This window comes from Lethenteron reissneri, chromosome 24 (genome assembly GCF_015708825.2).
Source record: "Lethenteron reissneri isolate LAM-NWPU_2019-01 chromosome 24, ASM1570882v1, whole genome shotgun sequence".
Lineage (NCBI taxonomy): Eukaryota > Metazoa > Chordata > Hyperoartia > Petromyzontiformes > Petromyzontidae > Lethenteron > Lethenteron reissneri.
Genome location: NC_083802.1, coordinates 17,741,831 through 17,765,894, shown reverse-complemented (window position 1 = coordinate 17,765,894; position 24,064 = coordinate 17,741,831). Strand labels below are relative to the sequence as shown.

Genomic DNA, 24,064 nt, shown 5'->3' with positions numbered 1-24,064 from the left:
GAGAGACGGGTGAGCCACTTGCGCATCTGCCTGTCACCTCGACCGCTTCACCCATGAACATCTGGGCCTGCCCCGTGGCCTCTCGCCAGCCGGCAGCAAAGCCTTCGACAATTCAACGCAGGGTCACAAGGCGCACAAGCGCTGTTGTTACGGCACCGTCACTGAGCGGCGGGTGGCGGCTGTCGCCAGCGCGCCGCTGCGGATGCGTGGGCTGAGCGGAGACTCGAACCTCCAAAGTAGGAGCCGTCGGAGAGCTTCATCTCCTTGTTGCCCTTGGTGATGATGCTGACGACGCCGTGCTGGATGAAGTACATCTTCTTGCCCACCGTGCCCTCGCGCACGATGAAGTCCCCCGGTTGGAACACCTCGAACTGCAGCTTGATGAGCATGGCCGTCACGAAGTTGGGGTCCGCGTTGGCGAACAGCGGCATGGAGGCGACGAGCTTGCGGCAGTTGTAGCCCACGATCTCCTGATGGATGTGGGCGGCGGGGGGGAGGGGGGGGAGTCGGGGGGGAGGGGGTAGAGCCAGGGGTGTGAGTGACACGAGTAATACATCGTCCTTTCTGTACGCGCTGGAGTCCAACGCATTCTCATCGACGCACCGCCCGGAGGAAGGTTACGCTCGATTGTTATGCACAACGATGGCTGTGTAAAACGGATTCGGCCACGGGTTCTAAAGATGTGATTGTCAAATGTTTGAGAGAAGACCTATGAAAGGAAACTACCGGCCTCAGCTCCAGTAAAACCAGTGTCAAACTCGCCGAACTCCAGCGGGGATAGAGACACACCCGGCTTGCCTTGAGAACCAGCTCACGAATGCCCTCCCTGACTTCATCACTGAGCGGCAATCAAGTCGGACGACCAACCGCACCTCTAGAACCAGCGTGACGGGCCTCACCTGGGGAACGAGTCTGGGGCGGCTGAGGCTTGAACTCCAAACAGGATATGCTCACGTGTAAGGATGAAGTGCACGCCTTCCCAAATGTCAGAGGGAAGTGTAATGCGTGAGAAATGTGAAATGTGGCCATTGACAGATATTGACGAAAAAAAAGTATGTGTTTGGTCCCATAAACAGGCAAACATTTTGTAGATGATGCATCAAGTCTATTCATCACCCTGAATAATGCAAAAACGAAATTAGAGGCACTGTGCTCTATTCTGAAGCCGCTCCTTAACTGAATCAATCACCATCCCGTTTTATTTAAAACAATATGAACCAGAAAATTCCAAAACAGACCGAGCTTAATGGTAAATGAATATTTGATGTTACCCATAAGCCCCCGTTACCCACACACGTGTGTGTGTGTAAGCGAGCTCGCGAAAAGAGGGCCCATACAAATGTGTGTGTGCGTATACGGATGAAGAGGTCCTTGAGAGGGGTCATTTAGTATGCGAGAAGCTTCAGCATGATCCAGGAGAAACCCTCTTGTCGACGGTAATTGGTTCCACGAAACCGGTCGTTGAGTGATTTGGTCGTTAAGCGAGTCTGGGAAATACCCGTTAAGGGCTTCATTCGTTCCGATAGCATCGAAAGCGACCCTTTTTCACCCAAAAAAACGTACTTTATAATATTAAAACAATGGCTATGAATACGTAAAAATACTAACAACATTATAAACACATAACATTAAAATAAACATGGTTAATCAATGCATTCATTAATATTCATTGCAGCAGCCTGTCGATAACAGGGGGAATGGTCGGTAAGCGATTAGTCGTGAACAGGGGTGGTCGTTAAGAGGGGTTCTAGTGTATACTATATACACTACACTACTATACACTACATTATACATTACACTACTATACACTACACTATACACTACACTACAATACACTACACTATACACTACACTACTATACACTACACTATACACTACACATTGGGCTCCATGGAGCCTCGTCGATAAGCGATTAGTCGTGAACAGGGGTGGTCGTTAAGAGGGGCTCTATTGTACACAATAACACACTACACTACTATACACTACACTATACACTATACACTACACTATACACTACACTATACACTACACTATACACTACACATTGGGCTCTATGGAGGCCCGTCCTTAAGCGATTAGTCGTGAACAGGGGTGGTCGGTAAGAGGAGCTCTATTGTACACAATAACACACTACACTACTATACACTACACTATACACTACACTACTATACACTACACTATACACTACACTACTATACACTACACTATACACTACACTATACACTACACTACTATACACTACACTACACTATACACTACACTACTATACACTACACTATACACTACACTACTATACACTACACTATACACTACACTACTATACACTACACTATACACTACACTACTATACACTAGACTATACACTACACATTGGGCTCTATGGAGGCCCGTCCTTAAGCGATTAGTCGTGAACAGGTGTGGTCATTAAGAGGGGCTCTTCTGTAATTTTCGGCTGCTTGAGATAAGGGCCGTTGCACAACTTCTTGCGTTGCGGCGCTCGAGGCGAACGGCCACGGTGTGTCCCGGTCTCCCGGAGAGCTTTCCGGAACAACAACAAAACACTCTTCCTAGAGGCCTCCAGTGTGCACGTTACCCCCGCCCCTGCCGTGGCGGTGAATAATGGCGCGCAGGTTGTTTTCTTTCTTTCTCTCCCCACCCCGCGGGAAACGCGCGCCCCATCCGTGAAGCGGGATCGCCGGGATGAACCTCCGCGTCGGGGCGGTTTGTTCACGACGAGCCGCGCTTCTCGACTTTGCGCCACCGTCCGATGGAAACTCACTTCTTGGGATGACGGTTGCCACCCGTGACGGTTAAAAAACATAAAACACCGGAACGTGTCACGGATTTGCGGCAGGCAGTGGGGGGAGAAATCGGTGTGAATTGCCCTGTTTTGAGTTATTCCGCAACTGAGGGAGAGAAAAACACCGGGCACTTTTTTAGTTTTAAAATGCGCAGGGGAAGACGACTTACAGATTTCCCACGGCCGACACCGTCGGTCTGGCGGCTCAGTGGTAGAGTTCGCGGCTCGCGATCGGGAAGTTGTAGGTTACAAATCCTGGCTGGGGCTAACTCAGCCAAATCATCTCTCTGGAGGTCGATGAAACGAATTGCCCACTTTTTTGGGAAGTCAACATTGGTTGTCCTCTGAGGTGACTCAGCTCCATCACATGAACGTGGAATTTCGATCACTGGCTGGGGACTGAAATTGACAGACGAGCGTTGCATCAATGTCCATTTGAGCGGGACATCGCTTCGACTGTCACTTGGCTACCTCGACAGGGAATGGACCCTTGGAAAGCCAGGGCAGTTGGCAACCCGATATGAGACGTATCTTTCACAAAAACCGATGGCGAGAAAATTAAAACATATTTTCACAGCAGCCGAAACACTTTCGGATGTGTGGGCACCATCAATAGAAATAATAAAAATAAAAATCTGGCGTGAGCCCCTTCGCATGGCAAATTGCCCATAAGCGTGGTGTCACCAAGCAGCGTACGTCACGAGGCCAAGTGGGGGTCCATTGTCGTGGCCTTTTGTCGCCAACCTTCACGGCTCAGCCTCGCGCGAGGCGCGCAGATGTCGCAACGAAATCATTAAACCCCTGCCAGCTCAACTGCAGCGTCTCACGCGAGCAGTGGGCAAGAGTCCAGTGGGGGGTGGGGGGGGCAAAGAGGGCTTTTCTTAATAAGTGCTCCAATATGTCAAGCTGTGATATTCAGCAATGTGCTCGTTACACGCTCGTAAGGCATTCTTTTCCGTGCGTGGTGGATTCCCAAGGAAAGCGAAATTCATGGAAGAGAGAGAGAGAGAGAGAAAAAAAGTACCCAAATTGGGTCCAACTGTGAATTTGGAGTAAACGTGCTGCCGCTGACGACAAGTAACTGGAGCACGTCATGAGTCCTCGCCTTGGACACTACAGATTCGGTCTCACGCAGAACGGGTGGGCGCCCTTAAGAAAGCTCAGAAATAAAGAGCGTGCTCGTGGTTTCATGTGTCGGGGGGGGGGGGATAATATCAGGACATATTGTGATGTGGGACGCCATTTGTCGTGTCCGCTCATGAATATAAATATTGTCCCCTTTAGCTGTAAGTGTGGGCGGTAATACATATGGAGCTATTCATTAAGCGTTCGTGTTCCGTGTTGCGGAGCAAGCTCACGGCTCCTTTTCAACCTTCGGGCCATTCCCCATCTCAGCAAAACGATGTCTCGTCTGCAGCCGCTAATGACATCGTCGCCCAGCCAGCCTGAGTGTGAACGATTACGTCGCGTTTCTTAATGTTTGTGCCAGCCGTGTCGACGTGGCTACCCGTGGCACCGGGGTCTGTCCCGTGACCTCCTGTCAGCCAGCCTTCGACACTCCACGTGGCCTCGAAGTGCACCTATTCTGGCACAGGTGCCATGGTCACGTCGCCGACACTTAGTGGCGAATCGCGGGCGGCTATTGGTATTGGTCTGGCTACCGAGTGTGCAGGGGTCTGCACACTGCACTCGGAGTCCCTGGGACTGAGATGGGCTTGTGCACCAGCCGCGACGCCACTGAGTACGGTTCAGAAATTCCTGCACTTTCCCCGCAGCGCTGATGGGTTCGTGCAAATACCACCGTGTGGTGAACAGGCGTTAACCGACTGGTCCGTGGAAGGCGGTACAACAAGCAGGCTACCAGCTCAGGACTTATACCATTGGAACCTAATGGTGTAAATGCTTACCCCGAGTTCTCATACTCTGATGGTGCATTGTCTTTGAGTTGTGCGCCTTTTGGCGTCATCTGGTCCAACCCATGTGAGACTGGGCTCTAAGGAAAGCTGTCTCGGGCGTGGACCAATCAACTTCAAGGACAGTGCATATATGATCAGAGTTATGTTTTTTGTTTGCATTATGGCTGCAGGTATTGTGGTCTATGCAAACATGACTCCTTGTAAAAAAAGGTGTCAGTTTTGTTGCCAGATAGAAGGGTAAAAAAACAATTATCAGCTCAGGACTGTTAATGTCAGTGGCGTAGCGTGGTTGATGTGGGCCCTCGTGTAAGGAATTGAATGGAGCATCCCACTTCCAATTTCCCACCTCTTCATAGCCCGGGAAGCTCGTCTTCTCTGTCCCATACGACCCGGTAGAGTTTCACTGCCTGCACACGTAATCAATCGCTATTCCACTGGTCGTTGCAACCCAGGTCTAATTTTTTTTAAAGGAGACGTTTAATCTCAATGGAATCTTACAATGTTTCAAATCAAGCACTGACTACGATGATGGCGATGATGAACTTTGCTAATTGCTTATTTGAGCATGGAAACACGTGTTGTTGTTGATGTTCTCTTGACCCGACTGCTTCTTTTAAATCGTCAGTATATCATTATTAGAGGTGTAACAATGCATAGAATCATTGATTAATATTGATTCTTAAGCTCACGATGCACCCATCAAATTGCATGTGTAAGAATCAATGTTTTTTATTTGTGCCTTTTGTACGAAGTAGCTTTGCGTGACCTCTGCAGCCACTAGAGGCTGCAACATTGAACCACAAGGTCATCGACTGCATTCGTTGTTGTCGTAATTTCAAAGCTCTTTGTTATCTTATTTGTGCTCTCGGTATCACGTCACAAGATGATGATGCATTCATTGGGATATCTGGCACAGCAGTGCAATCGTTTTAGAGAATGGCCCACGGAAGCGGACATTACAGAGCTACCTCTGATGTTTTTTCATTTACCCTCTGGTCCACACAGTAGAAAGTAGTACATCACCACTCACTCTGTATATGTGAGTGATGTTCGTCTCATGATAATACGACCGCAATAAACATTTGCAGAGCTGGAATTTCGCCAAACTTAAGTGCAAACCGAATTAAAATTATTCTTCATTTGAAGCTTTCGTGATTACAGGAATCCATACTCGTGGGTTCTTTCGGTAAAGTCACGTAGGTAGAAAAATAAAAGAAAATAAATAACGACGTTTCGATCGCAACACAAGCGGTCGTCCTCAAGCGCAAAAAAAATCCAGCAGTGGAACTGCTGAACCGCTTGTGTTGCGATCGAAACGTCGTGATATTTTTTTATTTTCTTATTTTTTTCTATCTACGTGACTTTACCGAAAGAACCAAAGAGTACGAATAAAATCATGTTTTTCTTTGTGTCGTAATAGGTGACCGGGTTGAAACCATCAACTCAATCACACACAGGACGCTGCCTGGATTCGAACCCAGGTGGTGTCTCAGCGGTTGTCAGTTCCGTGCTCTCACCTCTGAATCACTCGGCCAGCTAACATTCACCACGGCCAATCACTCTTGGATCGTAGCACGGGCATGGACTCGCGCCAATTGATCGCACCTCCAAGGTGTACGAATCATCACCGTGCGTCCGTCGTGCAAGGCCCTCGTTTCCCTTGGCCGAGCGTGGCGCTCTCCCTGCATCTCCCAACCGCATTCCCTCTCTCCGAACAGGACATGAAATCGGAAGCGAGGAGGTAATGGGGTGGGGGGGGTAGCAATCGCACCTCTCGCAGCGGCTCGTTGAGCTCCCCCAGGATGTTGTCCTCGTCGAACATCTTGCCCTGGTAGCGGTTCTCGTAGTACTCGTGGATGCGCTGGCGCAGCTCCGCCGGCAGCTTGTGGAACGACATGTACTGCTCCACTTGCTTGTACTGCACGCCCGGACACGAACAACGCGGCACGCGCGGTGACCTCTCACATCAACGTCGAGCCCTCGCATCGTCGTCGTCGAGTTGCAGTTGGCATCTCTCTGTCTCTCTGTCTGTGGTGCAGCCGGTCGTTCGGTCAGACACGGGTGACGCGGAGGGTGCGCGTGGACCGGGTTGGTGGTGGGGAAGGCTGACACGGATAGCCACCGTGTGGGGAGCGGTATTGAATTCGTGAAGCAGGCGTGGGTGTTGGAGCAGAGAGGCCCGTAGGTGTTGGACAAATAGCCAAATGATTCTCAAATAATAACAGCGCTGGATGAAGGCTCCCACATGGTGTGGTGGTGGTGGCGGTTGCTTACCGTCACGCAGGTGTTCTGGGTTCACAGACGTCGTGTGCTAATCACGATGATACAAAATAATTCGGATATTGTAAAATACATTCAATAATATTGTGCCACAAAAGGTCCTGTACGTGTGTGGGGAACGTATCGGTTGAAGGGGAAGGGGGGGTATCAGGAATGGAAAGAGGATGGATGGTTTTGTAGATTGGGAAATTATTTGGAGGATAATTTGTGATGATGTATTATGCTTGTTATTCCCAGGCGAGCCTCATGGAGTCTCAAGACTCCGTTTGAGGAGGGTCCTGCCAAGTTGTCGCAGCAGACGGGAGGGGTGATTCTAGATTTGAAGCTTTCGTGACTGCAAGGATTCATATTCTTAGGTTTTTTCGGTAAAGTCACGTAGGTAAAACATTAAAATTAATAAAAGTAAAATAAAATAAAAATCACGACGTTTTGGAAGCAACACAAGCTTCCGTCTTCAGGTGGAACCGTCACAGCCCGACAGCTGTATCAAGTAAATGAGAGATTACAGGAGATACCACTCCGTATATATAATGGTTGAGGGGGGGGGAAGGGGCAGGGATGGCCCACTTTTTATTATTATGGTAAGGTGCGGTTTGAGACTATGAATAGACTGCATAACAAAAGACTGAGCCTTTATTATGGAGAGGTTCGGTTTGTGACTGCGCCTAGCCTACATAATAAAAGTGTGAAAAAAGAAGAAAGCTAAACCTGGTAGAAAGCTAAACCTGGTGAAACAACTGGCTGTCCATCAGTATTTTATTTTACTTTGATCTATTTTTAATGTTTTACCTACGTGACTTTACCGAAAAAACCTAAGAATATGGGAGGGGTGATGTTGCTTCTCTCTGTAATCCCTGGTGAGTGATTTTTAGGTGAATTTTTTTTTGCATTGTCATGTGGCCAAAACCCGTTAGATGTTATGCTTGTTGTCTTCTAACTATGGGACGAAACTGGTAAAGGCACAGAACAAACCCGTGCAGAACTGTGGAAGAAATATAAAAGCTCCAAGCAGAAAGGCACCCGAGGTTGGAATCGAACTCTGGAACGTTTTTGCTGTGAGGCACAAGTGTTTGCCCTCGTAATAATAATAATAATAATCCGATTTATATGTGATTTATAATATGAATTTTGGAATGTACAGCTGAAAAAAATATGCAATGAGGAGCTTAAAAAAAACCGTGAGCCTTATAAAAAATTTACATTTGCTAAAATATTCCGTAAAGTAGGCGAACTGGTATCAGGTATCAGAATGTAAGAGCAAAATAAACTTACCGTTTAGACATATTTTTGGTACCAAATCCAAAAACAGCAAATTTGCACCGTTGCGCAGTAATTATAAATAAAAAGAAATATGAAATGCACGCATAATGTATGAACCTCGTGATCTCATAACGGTTTTTTTTATGATCGACAACGCTTCAAACCCACGGAGGGGTCAACCAGACGCCGGGTCATTGTGGCTTGTGCTGTGTGTGTCCACTCGCACGACGGACGGCGGCCTGAGCAAAGGAACAATGCCCCCGGGACAGGGTGACGGGTTACGTCGAAGCGCTGTCGGTGCCTGCTAACGTTGGTGGAAGGATCTCCAGTGGAGGCAGCTCTTGAGAGAGTCCCCCTCGTGAAGGGTATTTTTGCCGACTGTTCCACGCTGACCCAGATGTCTCTGAATCGGCATTCGCCTGCTATGAATTTCCACACGATGGGCCACTTCGTTGAGCGATGATTTGTGGCCAGGTCGCGTCTGATCAAGAGCGAAATAGCTCAGTGGGGTCTTACCCCGTAAACAAAATAGCGATGCAAGAAGATGAAGAAGAAGGTGGTGGGAATAACCCACGCTTTACACCACCGTAGGCAACCAACCGATTGAGTGACTGTGCTGTAATCACTAATAGGGGTTTTCCCCTTTGTTCTGTCAACAAAACTGACACCTTTTGTAAGGAATCATGCTTACATTAACCACAATACTTGCAGTCAAATGCAAACAAAAAACAATACTCTGATAATGTATGCATTGTCTTTGAAACTGATTGGTCCACACCAGAGACAGCTTTCTTTAGAGCCTCGTCTCATGTGGTGTTCGACCAGATGACGCCAAAAGGCGTAGCTGCTCACCCCGAGCTCTCATTACTCTGGTAGTGCGTTGTCTTTGAACTGTGCGCCTTTTGGCGTCATCTGGTCGAACGCCATATGAGACGAGGCTCTAAAGAAAGCTGTCTCTGGTGTGGACCAATCAGTTTCAAAGACAATGCATAAATTATCAGAGTATTGTTTTTTGTTTGCATTTGACTGCAAGTATTGTGGTTAATGTAAGCATGATTCCTTGCAAAAGGTGTCCGTTTTGTTGCCCGAAAAAAGGGGAAAAACCCTATTAGTATATTTTGGTACTGGCAAAGGAGGTCCCATGATGTGCTGTAACCATTTATACTGCCGGGTGGAGAGAGGCTCGGTGGAAGAGGGGGCTTGGGGGGGTGGATTTGATAAGCTTTCACCGTAGTCTCAACTACCGTACCGGGAGATCAAATCGAGCCGGCCACCTCTGGATTTTGAACCCAGTGTGCTTAGCGATGTACCGCAGCAGCGTGTCAAGAAACACGAGTCACCATTGATAGCCCACTTTACCCATTAAGACACTTCCGCCGACTTCCTATCAATGAGACAAAAGTGCCTTCGTTGAAGTGCGTATTCGATACATTGATTACAAAATTAATATACTTTGAAAAAATAAAAAAGTCCATCTTCCACAGAGAGATGGGTCAATAAGTCACCCTTACACATTAGCTGTTAGTTGATGCGCAAACGCACGCGTGCAGCCGAGCGAAAACGTTGGACGCCAATATCCCCGTTGCAAAAATGCACTTAGCAGAAATACTAATGGCATTGTGACGCATCGCAAAGAATGTCGTCGTCGTCGCTCGCTCGCGCCCTTCCCCAAACGTGACGTGTCGTCGTCGCGGATCGAGTCGTGTTCTCGCGCGCGCAGAGCCAATGACTCCGTCGATCGTAACGGGAGGATTATTCCGCCCCCCCCCCTCTCTCACCCCGCCGCCACCACAACCATCCCCCCCCCCCCCACCCTCCATAAGCGCGGGCCTGCCATTATGTGGAGCCGGCTAATTAGGTCACGGTTCAAGGAGGACTGAACTTGAACAAGTCACAACCCCATTAAGGGGAAATTACACCCAGAGTTTGGCACGGCCGGGAAGGGAGTTGGCAATCCGGCCTCCTCTTTCTTTCCATCACTCCTTCAACAGGAGACGTTAACTACCTCGCCTGGTACACGTAGAGGTCGTGGGTTCGCTCCCTACCCTGACGCCTGCTGTATGTGTGGAGTTTGCGTGTCTCTCTCTCTCTCTCTCCTCGTGAACACGTGGATTTTTCTCCGGGTCCTCCGGTTTTTTTCCCTCCACATTTAAAATCAACGTGCGATTAGTGTAATTTGACGGCTATAAATTTACACGCGATAAGCCACTTCGTTGAGCTGTCATTTGTGATTGCCAGGTCGCTTCTGAAAAAGAGAGCTGTATAGCTCAGCGCGCCTTATCTGGTAAATAAAAACATTTGTTAAAGCTTTGTTTGAACAGAGAAGAGGGAGTGGATGGATATAAAGAGCGTGGATTATTTATAACAATAAGGACGGCGGCCGTCGGGACTGCTGCTATTTTTGTCGGCGCGGGCACGTTACGCCGATCAGGCCGGCCGGCGGTGGTGGAGATGTGTCCGTCGTGCCAGCTTATTGAACTGTCGCTACGTACCCGATGCATTATTTAGCACGGCACATCGAGTCAGCTTTCTCAAGTAACCCAAGGTCAAGGGAAAGCTCGAAGGACTTTGCGCGTGGTGGCACGCAAACAACGAAAACGAAAGAACTTTGTTCGGGTCATAGCCGAGGCTTTTAGTACTTAGGGCGGGGGGGGGGGGGGGCACAAAACAACACAAACATCAACAGGAGACGTTTTGCTTTTGTGGCATGTCTGCTGATGTCAGACTACTCTTTTAAAGATGACAAATTATAGATACATCGCGGTCTCTCGCGCCGTACCAACAGGAGAGAGGCGTTTGGTCCGAGGCAACGCCACGCACACGTCACCCCAAGCACGGCCGAGAGGTGGGTTTGACCTCGTGATCACTGCGTGGAAGCCGCGGTGTCAATAATAGAACCATGCAAATAAATGCAGGGGTAAGATTACATATGTGGGATATTCTTTGGAGCATGTGACGTTTATCTGCACGTGGCGTTAATGCGCAAAGTGGTAAAGATCCCTGTGAAGATTGTGAATAACGATAATTGATGATGATGATAATACAGGAGGCAGTTATTATTACCTGCAACGCTCCGCTTTTGGAGCACGCGTCTGTACAATGTTCGACGGCGAGGTTTTGCTCGCCGTGTTATTTTTAGACGTTTGAATTGCGCCTTCTTCTTCGTTCGCTAATTTTTTTGCGGGGGGGGGGGGGGGGGGCTGTGGTGGTGCCGTACTTTTAAGCCACAGCGAGACAATTAATTATGCACGTCGAAGCGTGATGCCGCTCGCGAGGATGTGAATCACCCCTCGTCGTTCCGTAGCCCGCCACTAGACGGTTGCATTCGCTCGCAACCGCACGCACACAAGCTATTACTGCCGTGTTATGTCATCGATCGCTTTTAAATGTATCTCCATGCGGTTTTTTTCCCTTCCTTCCCCGTACCCCCCCCCCCCACCATCCACCTCTCGCATTTGACGCAACAAAAAAAAGAGCTCTTAAATCATCGCAGCCTTCAGTTTCATCTCAATTTCTGCGCAAATGATGACAACAATCGGGTCCCATTGCTGACACTGCAGCTGCAATGGTGCCGCGTGTTTAACGGCGGGTAATTGAGAGACAGCGCAAACCTCGCCCCTTGCTATGGCATCAGCCATGGAAGAGCGCGTTCTTTTGTTAGTTTGTCAACGCTCTGCTCGTCAACGGATTACTGCTTTCCTGATGATTTCCACTATGGTGTAATGGTTAGCAGCGATCTCAGATGTGGCCGGTTTGATCTCCTGGCTGGGGCAGTTGCAACGACAGCGCACTTTTCTTAAACACCCCTCCAACACCACCTCTGTTCACGCAGCAGCTTAAATGGGTAGGCTGCAGTGAGTCGACCGGCAGGCCGGGTGTGGTGATTTATAAAGTGTGGGCACTCTTCCAAGATGTCTGGCCATCTTGAACGAGTAAACCAAACATCCTCTAGGAGGGGTCCTCTTAGAGCTCCCTTTGGTAGAGGCGCTTCCGCTTGCAGTGGCACGAGCGAGCAATTGCAGGACTGCGCCTTTAGCCCTCCTTTTTTGTGCTTGAATAACGGGCGACGACTTTGGCTTAATAAAGTTCCTTTGTGATCACCTTGACTCGAGAAGAGCAGCCAAAAGCAAAGAGTTGAGCGTTTTATTCGGGTCGTCCAAGCGACGTGGCAGACCAGCAGATGGGCAGCTGCCGGCTTTCACGACAATTGCTGAACCCCCCCCCCCACGCGCTCCCCCTCGAAACCTATTCCTGGGAACCCCTCGGTTGGCACGCCACTTAAACAGCGAGACGTTGTCACCCCGCTCACCCCCTCCTCTCCCCCACCGCCCCCGGCCGCTACGAAGGGTCACGAACACACGAACGCGCGCACGTGTCACTGCGGCGTGCCCCACGCTGACGGACGGGGTGACCAATCAGAGGATGGCGCAGTCGCACGAGGCATGCGGAGGAGTAGACAGGCAGGGGTCGGGAAGAGGTGTGGAGGATCAACGCTTGTAAAGACACAATTTTTGGACTTGAATAGCGCCTAAGCCTAAATGCGAACTCGCATCTTCAAGTCGCTGTAGAGAAACAGCGGGTTGTTTATGTGCACGATGCTTTTTCTGCAATATTTTGCTGTCTTTTTTTGGATTTTCTGTTTGCACATAGTCACTTTAAGATGTTTTCTTGTTCATGTTTTTTTTGTTGTTGCGGTTGCTCCCGATTCAAGAGCCGAATGGCTCACAGGGCTATACCTAATAAATTAAACTTGAAACTTGAAACTTTGATATAGAGAGAGGCACACAGTCGTCCGTGCTGTCGACTCCCTGCCCGAGTTCAAGTCCGGGCCTCATTTGCTCTTCCGATTGTTTTGAGTGCTGAGAAGATGTGGGATTTTGGATCACACCGGCCGTGCCGTGCCTGTGCAACATCCATCAGCAGAGGCATGGGGTGTCAGTGTGGGAGGAGACTGGAGTACCCAGAGAAAGTCTGTACTCTGGGAAGGCGTAACTCGTAGTCTACGACAGATAAGTCAGCGACCAATTTGCCATTCTGTCATGGAAGAGGTTAAGGTGCAGCCCTGCAATGACTTGCTCACGCCACTGCTGCCGGAAGAGCCTCCACTCGAAGTAGCTATCGAGAGCCTCTTTTGTGCCGGACAGGCGTCTCGGAAGGGGTGGGGGGGTACCCACACTTTACCCCACCACACGTGACCCCTCCGTACTGCTGGGTGGACAGAGGTAGGGGGTAGGACATCGAATCGAACCGGAGACCCCGCGCCGGACCGGACTTGCAAGTGCGGCGCACTGACCATCACCGCTCAGCGGCGTCCCGCATTAAACAGCGGGCGAGCATCGCTAACGAATCTGGTGGAGAATTCCGCACGATGGGGGGGGGGGGGGGGGGTGTCTCACCTTCTCCTGGTACTGGCGGCGCGAGGAGTCGAGCGACTGTATGAGCGCCGTGGCGTGCCCGATGAACATGGCGTAGCACGTGGCGCCCACGATCATGCTTAGCATGGTGAGCCACAGGTCGGCCATGCTGACGGGCGCGCGCTGGCCGTAGCCGATGCACAGCATGTGGCTCATGGCCTTGAAGAGGGCGTACGAGTACTGCTTCCCCCACGAGTCGTTCTGGCACACAGGGGTAATCGCCAAAAATGAAAATGTGTTGGTTAATATATGTGTGTGTATATATATAATAATGGTTGCTGAGCACAGGCTCAAACGCTCATAATGTATGCAAATATGTTGAAGTTCTTTCGCACCGTACGTAGCCAATCGTGCTAATGCCATGCGGCGAGGAATAAACTGCGATATTGAATGAAGGCATAACACACGATGAGAGGTGATATGTTTCTGAATTGGGCAAGTTGGGAGGAGGAGAAGAGGCGATTGTTGGGAATTCCAGAGTCGAGCATTGGCGAGGGAAGATGTTGGACGGGACGCGGTGTGGCCTGCGGTGTGGTGGCTGAACGCCGTTGTGGAGGAGTCAAACCGGTCAGACTCTGGCTCACGACAGGGGCTCAAATGTTTTCAATGGATAGTTTTCGGGGTCACTCGAATTACGTGGCTTTTGTAGCCACACCGTAGCGAGAGTTGCGCCGGATTTGGTGAGGCCGGGTGAAGACGTATTTTCTGCGTCGGTGATCCGGACAGAGCCAGCTGAAATTAAGCGCCGGTTCACGATGTCCAATTGAACAGTGAACTTTGCACGTGGGTTTACCGTTTCTATTTTGAGCAAACGAACCCTTTTAATCTTTTTGTATGTTCCGTTCAATCCGACTAAATTACTTTGTTTAAGCAGGTGTGAGACAAATGAAATGTGTTTATCTGCGTTCCAGGCTGTACATCTCTTGCCAATGGATTGACTATGGATACGCATTTATTCAGTACTTTACAATAACCACAAACCCACCCCCCAGAAATTAACGTAAAAAAACAACAACATTAAAAAATAGCATTTAAAATTGTGCACAAGATAGCTACAAAAAGTAGTGCCTCGTTTGCAAGGGAGAAACTGTGTGTCGACAAAGCAAGACGCTGCACAGCAAAACTCTTATTGCTGTAATTTAGTCGCAGGTAATTTTCAAATGTGGGATTTGGACCGTGACATCAGAACACGCTGTTACGGCTCCTGATAATAACATGACACTTAAGAGTCCTGGGCCCATGGCCAGGTCCCTAGAGCACATCCTGGTTGCAGCGAAATCTGCAGACGAATCAGTGCCGGAGTTTGAGGTTTTCAGGAGACAATGCACAGATGTACGGCCGATAGCGTGCCGAGATTTATAACACTGCAACTGATTCACCACAGCGGGTAGAGAGAGATACATAGAAGACTCCCCCCCCCCCCCCAAAAAAAATGTGACCTGTCCCGAGCGACCAACAAAAAAACCCTTCGCACCAGACGCAGATAATGGCTGCAGCGAGTTTGCCGTTGAAACGGGTCGTTGGAAAAATGGGCCCCTCTTTTCGTCTGGAATGCAAAGTAAGGCCCCGTTGTGTGTTGCTGCCAGGGCAGCCGTGGCCAACGGTGTAGAGTGTTGAGGCAGTGCAACGACACAAGGGCCCACGGTGCCAGAGGGTGCCCAGGTGCCAGGATATGAAAAGGGGGTGGTGGTGGTGGTGGGGTGAGAAAGGGGGTGGTAATTGGACATGGGAATTCCATCTCATTCGCTGCACCAGGGCCAATGCCAATCATGTTTTGTCACTGCACATCACGGGTGCGGGTGCCTTGTCACGGTTGCTGAGGATAGGACCACAAGTCCAATTTGCCAAGTGGCCAGCCACAAACAGCACTGTTGAAGGTGTGATGAATGTCAGTGAACATATTTCTCGAATTGAGCAAGGGTTACATAATATCTTGGGAAGGGAGACCACGGGAGGGAATTGCAAGGTCGAGCAATGGAACATAAACGAAAAGAGGAAGTGTTTCATTTATTTTACCTGCAGCTTGGCGGATGAACACAGCGTGGGCGAGACGAAACAGTCGGATAGATCGAGTCCTCAACATGGGTGGAGGAATGAATGAGCGAAGCATGGGAGGAGTGACCGTGGCAATAGCGATAGAAGAGCGACGAGGAGTGGATTGGCTGGCTGCAGGTGATTAGCGAGTGATAGTAGCGAATCAAGGGGTGCTGGATCGTCGTCTGTGAGTGTGTGTGTGTGCGGGGAGTGGTAGTGCAGCGGTTAGCGCTACGCTGCGCTACAAACCCGGTGACTCGAGTTCGATTCCCGCTCACGGTCAACACCGGTAACGATAATCTGAACCGGTCTTGGGCATCCCCTAGGTCGACTCAGCCTCAAATTAGTACCTGGTGTGGTGTGTAAATATTGCCACTGGGGAGACAAAGGCGGCCGGGTGTGGTGCTGGCCACCCCCCCCCCCCCTGTGCCGTGCTGGCCTTAATAGGTGCTCGCTAACAGCACTTGCTCAAAGAGTCTATGAGGGCGAAGTGGTTGTCTTTTGTGTGACAATGCGTGCGTATGCTGAACTTCTTTCGCACCGTACGTAGCCAACCGTGCTGATCGGAGGTGCCGGGGGAAAGCGAATCTCTGAGGTGCCGTGCGTGCCGCTGCGAGGCTCACCACCATGCCGTTGAGGGAGATCCAGCAGTCGTGGGGGAATTCCTGCAGCATGGGCACCAGGAACTGGAGGCAGCCGTCCCAGTGACACAGGAGCAGCATCATGGCGATGAGGTTAACAATCCGCACCACAGCGCTCGCCAGGTCGTACGTCATGTGGAAGATCTGGCGGAGAAGGTGAGGGACACGGGGGGTGGGGGGGGGGCGTAGTTTGGCGCTGTGACCTTGCCCCGCGGCGTTTGGAATGTGCACAAAGCCGCATGCTCGCCTTGACCTTGCTCTCCTCGGGGGGGGGGGGGGGGGGGAATGTGCGTGGCGTGCGCGCGTGTCCGTCTCTGTGCCTGGCCCGCGTCGATGCTTCGCGTTATTGTTGATGGCAAGAGTACAGCTGAGTTGAAATAATTTGCAGCAATTGAATAAACTATGTTGTCTCCCCCGACCCCCCCCCCCCCCCCATTGTGCTGTCACCGTCACGTCACGAGAACCCTTTCATGTTTAAGAACGGTCTGCTGGATGTGGACATCATGGAGCTTTTTCATACGTGCATCTAAGTGACCTTTGTTTTCACACAGTAGGGGGCCGCACTTTCTCACTGGCTCTGCCATACGACGAGAGTAATGTTCGGCGCTCGACAGTCATGCCAGTCTTTTTAAATTTTGACCCTGGAATTTCGCCAAATCAAAGTGCAGAATCAATTGAATGCCACGGTTGCTTTGCGCAGTCACTGGGCTGAGCCACGAACTCACTCCTTGCGAGAACCCAGGCTTGTTCACAGACAGCGGAAGCCGGCATTAAAATTCATAATCTCAGCAGTGTCAGCTCTGAGCTCTGACCTCTGAGCCACCCGGGCACCTGATTCTCGTTGTTTTTATTTATTAAAAGGTCAATTGTTTCGGCCATTTGTTCGCATCATGGGAAGTTTTTTTAGCAATGCAGTTATTCCGTGTGTGCTCATGTCGGACACATCTCAGTTGATGCGCCGATCAACTTGTAATTTTGCTCGCGTTCAATGCAGCTCACCGGGACGTTTCTTTTAGGGAGGCGTGCATGATAACGGCATACCAATCACAAGATGCCTTCACTGGAAGAGGACAGTGCCCACCAGATATTTGCCGCTACAGTTAGCGGGCACGCACAAACCGCTGTGTGCAGGTGAACTAGCAATCACCACTGTTAAAGCGCGAACACAAACCGCTGCTGTAATTGGAACCGTGTGGAAATTATGGAAATTATGAATGCACCTGCGCATAACAGCATGTCTGAATGAAAAAAAGACGCACTTGGGGCAGGACAACATGAGAGCTTTGGTAAGAAAAAAAGGGTAAATATATGTAAAAATCTCATCCGAGTTCTTTCAATAAAAAATCGTCTATGCTCCCATGAAGAGATTTGCCAGATCAAAATGCAATGGTTTGCCTAAATATTCGTGAGGTTTTTCTTTTCCCCGTTGGTAAATGTTCGTCTTTATTTACTTCCACACAGTGTGTTGTCAAAAATTCTGGTCAGTGCCAATTGGACACACGAAGTAGCAATGCATGATGCCAAACTCGCACTTTATTTTTCCCTTCATGTTAAAATTTATATCAGACCAGGCAGCTCAGTGGTAGCGAGAAGCTCTCAAGTGCAAAGTTGTGAGTTCAACTCCCGTTTGGGGGGATGACTCAGCTTATCGTTTCTCCTGGGAAGCCAACAGTGGTTGTCCTACGGATAGACTTTCCCCCGCCAAGAGAATGTGGAATTTCCACCACTGGCTCAGGGATTCAAACAGGAGATGAGCCACAATGCCTCTCAATGCTCATTCGAGAGCAGGACATCACATTTGACTTTGATTGATTGTCTTTGTTAGATTGAAATTAATGCTACCGTGTTGGGGTTTCAGTTTGCTTTATTAACGAAGGAAACATGCCGCAAACACATGCTGTTGAAATGCCATGCTCTTTGGGTTGCAGTTGATGTTTCAGTAACCCCGAAACAACAAAGGGAATGCTGTGTGCATGCTTTACGCGTGCCTGTGCGGGAGTGGCAGATGAGCCCTACCATGCATTTTGAATGTTAACTCGGAGTCCCAGTGAATGGGAATTGCCTATTTCCAGGTAACCAGTTGAAACGTCATCAAATGTAAGGATTTTGTTTTATTTATTGCTTACCACGTTTTAGATTACGTTTAATCTTGCAACACAACGGCAAATACCTCTCATCAGGGTTGGAAGCAATTTACGCTGGAATATAATTACCGAAAGCCCATTAACAGTGACACACCCACAATTACCCTTAAGGGGAAAAGGTACCTGAATGCCATTAATTTCTTTTGGAATATGTAATTATAATTATTACAAAACTAAATGTTACGAATTGTGGACAGGGAAAAAAATGCTGCGTTCTTTTATTAAAAGTAGGATAGATCGAAGCTCGTCTCAAGCTTTTTTTACAGTTAAAATGTACACGTTTGATGAATGCACATTCTAATGCAATGAATATTTTCCAGCAAGGTAGTTTATATCTGTTTTAGGTAATTCCAAGGGATAAGATGCTCTTAAAAGGTATCTCACAATCGATTAAATGCGTTTTATCCGCGCCTGCTGAAATCAGAATGCTGCGGCATAAAACCCTGTGTACATTGCCTTCGTTAAATTAATTGAAAATAGATTTTAATGGGAAAAAATAAAATACAATTAAGGAAAGCATTCTGTCATCTTACATTTTAGCGTTCATGTCGCCAAGAAAAGGTCCCGCTGAGAAAATTAACGCAATTATTGATGTAATTTTAATCTGTTGTCTTTCACTGCAGTTTCTGTTGATGTGTTGATGGCATACTCAACAGAAAGAGAGAGAAAAAGTCAAAGTATGCTTGTGATTGTTTATTAATACGCCTATTTACCCAAGAAAACCTCTTGGAGTCTCAACACTCTTTTGCAGGAGGGCCTTGCCAAGTTTTCACAGTGAGGGGAAGGGGGCGATATTTGTGATGTGTAATCCCAATTGAATAATTTACAGGTAATGTTTTACCATTGAGATGTTTTCGACGATATCGATTACATTAAAAGTGTTTTGTTATTTATTGTTGTTATGGGAGAGAAACCTGAGAGCCCGGAGAAAATCCATGCAGAACAGGTGGAGAACATACAAACTCCACACAGAAAGGCGCCCGAGTCAGGAGTCGAACCCAGGTTATTCTTGCTGGGAGGCACGCGTGTTAGCGCTGCGCCACCCTGCCGCCCACTGTTTAGCATGCATGCAATCAGCCACCTACTGTACTCAAGCCTCCTAGCTTGATGCGACAAAAATGACCACATTTCTTCCCCCGCCTACGAGATCCACTATTTGAGTGAAATAGAAGATATGAAATAAACATCAGTGGTGCTGCAAATCACCTGGCCGTGAAAATTAATAGACATTGCAATGAAAGAATCCCTCACACAAACACATACGTGAATTGTACACTGCAGTTTTTAACAGAAGACACTTCCACGATGGTGTTTCAGAAGACTAACTGGTACTTTTCCGTTAGGTCTTCCACAATTTGTACACAGGATGCATTTAGTGTAAACTCTTAAGCATCGATTTTGTTTATTGAAAGCGCCGGCATTCTGAGAATTATAAATGAGTAATGATTATTTTTTGTACTTAGATCAAACCTTAACAACATTCGCTACAAATACATTGCCTGCTACCTTTATGATCACAAAATGCTCCACCGTGCATATAGGTCGGTGGGTAATGTAGAATGGGAATTGGGACAGGATTGGTAACGTGAAACAAACTGCGGTGGTTCACACTAACAGCAGCACGTGGTGCAGGAGTAGCGTATCATGGCAGTTGTCTGTTCACTCACCTCTTCCCACTGATGGATGTAACGGATGAGCCGGGAGAGTCTTAGAAGCCGTAGCAAGCTCAGGATCTTGGTAAAACGGACAATGCGGAGGGCTCTTGCAGTCTTGTACATTTCTGAGTCGATTCGGGTCTCCACGATGAGGAATATATAGTCCACGGGTATGGACGACACAAAGTCTACCAGGAACCAACTTTTCAGATACCTCATTTTAATAATCTGTGGATCCAATATAATATCGGTGTTATCTTCTACAACGATTCCTGTTCTGAAGTTTAACACTAGATCCACTATGAAACACGTGTCCGACAACACGTTAAACACAATCCAGGCAGTTGTGTTCTCTTCGTGGAAGAAAGTAATCCCCACGGGGATTACAATGAGGTTTCCAACCATCAACAGCAGCATGATGATATCCCAGTAGAACCTGTGGGAAGGAAATTGAGCGTTAACCAAGGTTGAAATCGCGTGACAAAAAAGACTCCCTGAGTGTTGGTCCACATGAGTAATGCTATGGCTGTTCTCTAACAGAAACACTGAAAAACAATACCGGTTTTACTTTGCGGTGATACACATTATACTCCCACAGTAGTGCCCTTCAATGTATTTTATTATAAAACACACGAGATCATTGCCCCTCATTGTGTTTCATGCAGTACTCGTAAAACACACCGGATATAAAATCGTCAGAATGATGTTTTTGACTGGGTACAGCTCGGTGAAGACATGGGGGAATGAGGGGGGCGGGGTTCAATTGGTGACCTAAAGCACCATAATGTGAAGACAAAATGATGCATTACAGAGGCTTCCAAAATATACATTATTCAACGAAAACGATTGTAAAGTTCCGTATTAAAAGCCACTTTATGTTTACGGGAACAATCTGTACCCAGGCGTGTGGCATACATGTAAATGAAACCACTGCATTATGATGTTGGCGCGTCCTTTGTGTGAGGTGTAGTGTGAAAAGGGCTGGCGAACAACTTCGCTGACATCATATTTTGGCCCTTAATGAGTAAAGAAAAAAAAGGCACCTTTCCAATTTTACATTCTACATTTACAATGCGGACGCGTCGCATTCTCGCGGAAATGTATCAAACGAAAACGGACTTTGACGAAAGTAGCATGCAAATGTGCACCGCATCCGTTGTGTTACAACACGGGGTGTGTAACCAACGGGTGCATTGTGGCGCGCGCGTGTCTCTGCGGGCAATCTCGTGTTTGTGTATTTGCGTGAGAACATTGGGAAAAATCCAAGCGAGGACACCGTCCCGCCCCTTCCTGCCCCATCGAAAATCTAAGCGCAATCCCGTTTCAGGACCTTGGACAGCGCCGCTGGAATTCTGCGCACGTCCTGGCGACGCTGGGTCACCTTGACAGTGGCCGCAAGCAGCAGCAGCAGCATCAGCAGCAGAAGCAGCATCAGCAGCAGCAGCAGCAGCAGCTCCGGCTCCGTTAACAGCACGGGCGCAATATACAAATCGAGCTCGGCTAAGATGTGCCGAGATATGTCTTAAAAAATGGAGGGGGGAGGAAACTCACAATTGGAGAAACATTGCAACTAACAGGCGAGCAGTGGCTAGCAATGCACGAAGTCTCTTTTTGTTCTATTGCATTCCGCGTAAGGGGCCACGTATTTCCATACCGGCGTCTTTGGGCGTTGTCTAAACAGCATTGCTATGAGTCGGCTTAGCGCTGAGCCGCCTGTGTTTTGTTTAGAACTGAGCGGCGTGTACGTTTGCATATGTGTGGCCATTGAATGTTCGGGGTTCAAAAAAATACGCAGCCCGCCTCTCGCAGTTGAACGCCCTGCGCAAATGATCGCCGCGGTTATTTTGCGCTTGACGAATGGCTGCATGATGCGTTTGTAACGCAAGCCCGGTGTCTGTCGTGCAGAATTCAACTTCTAGTTGGGTCCTTATCACGTCGACACACTGCGCAACCAGTGACCTCACACTGCAGTCAAAGTGACGTATAGTTCAGTTGTAATTAAGAAACATCTGCTAGGCAGGTAAATTATGCATCAGCTGCAAGAGACAGTGTACGACGTCACTGCTGGCCTTTATAACGAACACCTTGGAATTGATTTGACTAACTTATTATGCGATTAAAAGGCGGCGTGAACAATGCCGCGTGTGGTGTAAGACCACCAGCCCCACAGGTGTATTCCAATGGCGGTGGAACTTCTGCTGGTGTCCTCTAGGACAGCAGTGTTATACGATACAAAGGGTTTATAAACATGGGGAGTGGGAGACCGTGGTGGTGGTGGTGGTGATGGTGGTATACAATGTCCAGATCTTACTTATCCTTCACGCATGGAAAAAGTGCAACGAAAAATTACGTGCGCGACGTGGCTGGAGCGTTTGCTGGTGTATATATAAAAAAAACAGGTTCTCACCTGGTTTAAAACACTATTACTGACTACTTAGTAAAGATGCGGCAAAGCAGGAGCGTTTACTGCGTTCGTATATTCATACCGAAATAAGTTCAAAGGTTGTTTCTTCAGTGACCAAAACACCCCGTTAAGTAAAAAAAATATTTAACAAAATGCATTATTTTTATGAATGGGGGACCGTAACCCGTTAGCAACGGGAACAAAAGAGCGAACAACACGCACAGGTTTTGTTTTGTTTAAGACAGCCGTCGTTAACGCGCACACGTGTCCTCTATAGGCAGTCGCTCGTATCATAAGTGACACGCATGACCTATGAATGTATCGATGTATCGCCAATATCTGAACGCGGTGACAGGCAACCCGCGTGTCGCTCTGCGGGGTAGCTCAGCGGGGTAGCGCAGTGGCAACACTCTCACTTACCCACCTGAAATCACTGTACGGGTGAATAATCCAAAAGCCGGCCGATTTCACCCGTTCTCGTTCCCGCTCCACCGCCTTCTCGCTCCCGAACATGCGCAGGGAGAACTTATTGACTCCCGGCTGTAACATGGCGCTAAACTGCCTCTGCATGAAGGTGGCCTGGATGCCGCACTGTTCGCCATCGTCCAGCAGCATGGGCTCGGCCGACTCGCCCTTGAGGAAGCCCACCGAATTGGCCTGGGGCCGCTGACTCTGACCTTTCCTCACGGACCCTGAGCGAGAAGCGCGCGGCGCGTCGCCTCCTCCTGCTCCCTCCTGCTGCTGCTGCTGAATGCCCGCCGCGCTCTCTTCGCACTCGTAGGCACCGCCCGAGGCGCACTCCCCCTCCATGATGGAGCGCTTCTCCTCGGACAGCTCCTGGTCGTGGAAATGACGACTGGCGATAGAGGTCAGGCTCCCCTTGGTCGCTCTCCTGCAGTCCCCGTTGGTGCTACGCTTCATTTTTCTGCCCACGTCCGTCTCCTTTATATTGGACTCGCGCCCGCCGGCGCTCCTGTCCACGCCGCCTCCCAGCGACGAAGACACGGTTTTCATTCGGATGCTCTTGCCTCGCGCAATCTTCCCTCCTTCCTCCTCGTCGTCGCCAATGCCGTCGCCGCCGCCTCCTCCTCCTCCTCCGCTCGCTTTGCTCTTCTTCTCCATGCTACCGTTTCCCTGGGCCGCCGCCGCCGCCGCGCGCTGCGACAGACTGGCGCGTTCCCCCCGAATAGCGGGTGGTGGTAATTTATCCATGTCGACGGGACGCGAATGTCACAGCGTCCTCTAGCACCAACAAATCTCGCCGCACCGGACGCCGGGCGGGCGGGCGGGCGGAGGGTAGCGCTTTCCGACTTGCGCCCCGCGATCGAAGCGATTTGGAGATTATAGCAGTTTGATGCCTCCGCACTAGCGGCCCCTTCAGCCTGGGCTGGCGGTGCAGTTGACGCTGCGAGGTTTCACGCCGCAATACCTTTCCACGCGCTCTTCGTCTGATTAATTTTTATTGTTCTCAGCCTTTCAACAAGATCGTCACGTTGCGCCGAAACTGTTTCCGTTA

At 49.1% G+C, this 24,064-nt stretch overlaps 1 protein-coding gene across 1 annotated transcript in view; it reads right to left on the bottom strand.

The window, feature by feature from the left end:
* Positions 1 to 23,849, bottom strand: part of LOC133346717 (potassium/sodium hyperpolarization-activated cyclic nucleotide-gated channel 1-like) — a 38,851-nt gene extending 15,002 nt beyond the window's left edge. The window contains exons 1-6 of the mRNA XM_061558531.1: positions 22,973 to 23,849; positions 20,157 to 20,580; positions 16,328 to 16,489; positions 13,653 to 13,871; positions 6,488 to 6,634; positions 230 to 470 (exon numbers count right to left, since the gene is read on the bottom strand). Of these exons, the coding sequence (XP_061414515.1) occupies positions 230 to 470; positions 6,488 to 6,634; positions 13,653 to 13,871; positions 16,328 to 16,489; positions 20,157 to 20,580; positions 22,973 to 23,760 (1,981 nt within the window). The 5' untranslated portion in view covers positions 23,761 to 23,849. The remainder of the gene's footprint in view (positions 1 to 229; positions 471 to 6,487; positions 6,635 to 13,652; positions 13,872 to 16,327; positions 16,490 to 20,156; positions 20,581 to 22,972) is intronic.
* Between the last annotated feature and the right edge of the window lie 215 nt (positions 23,850 to 24,064).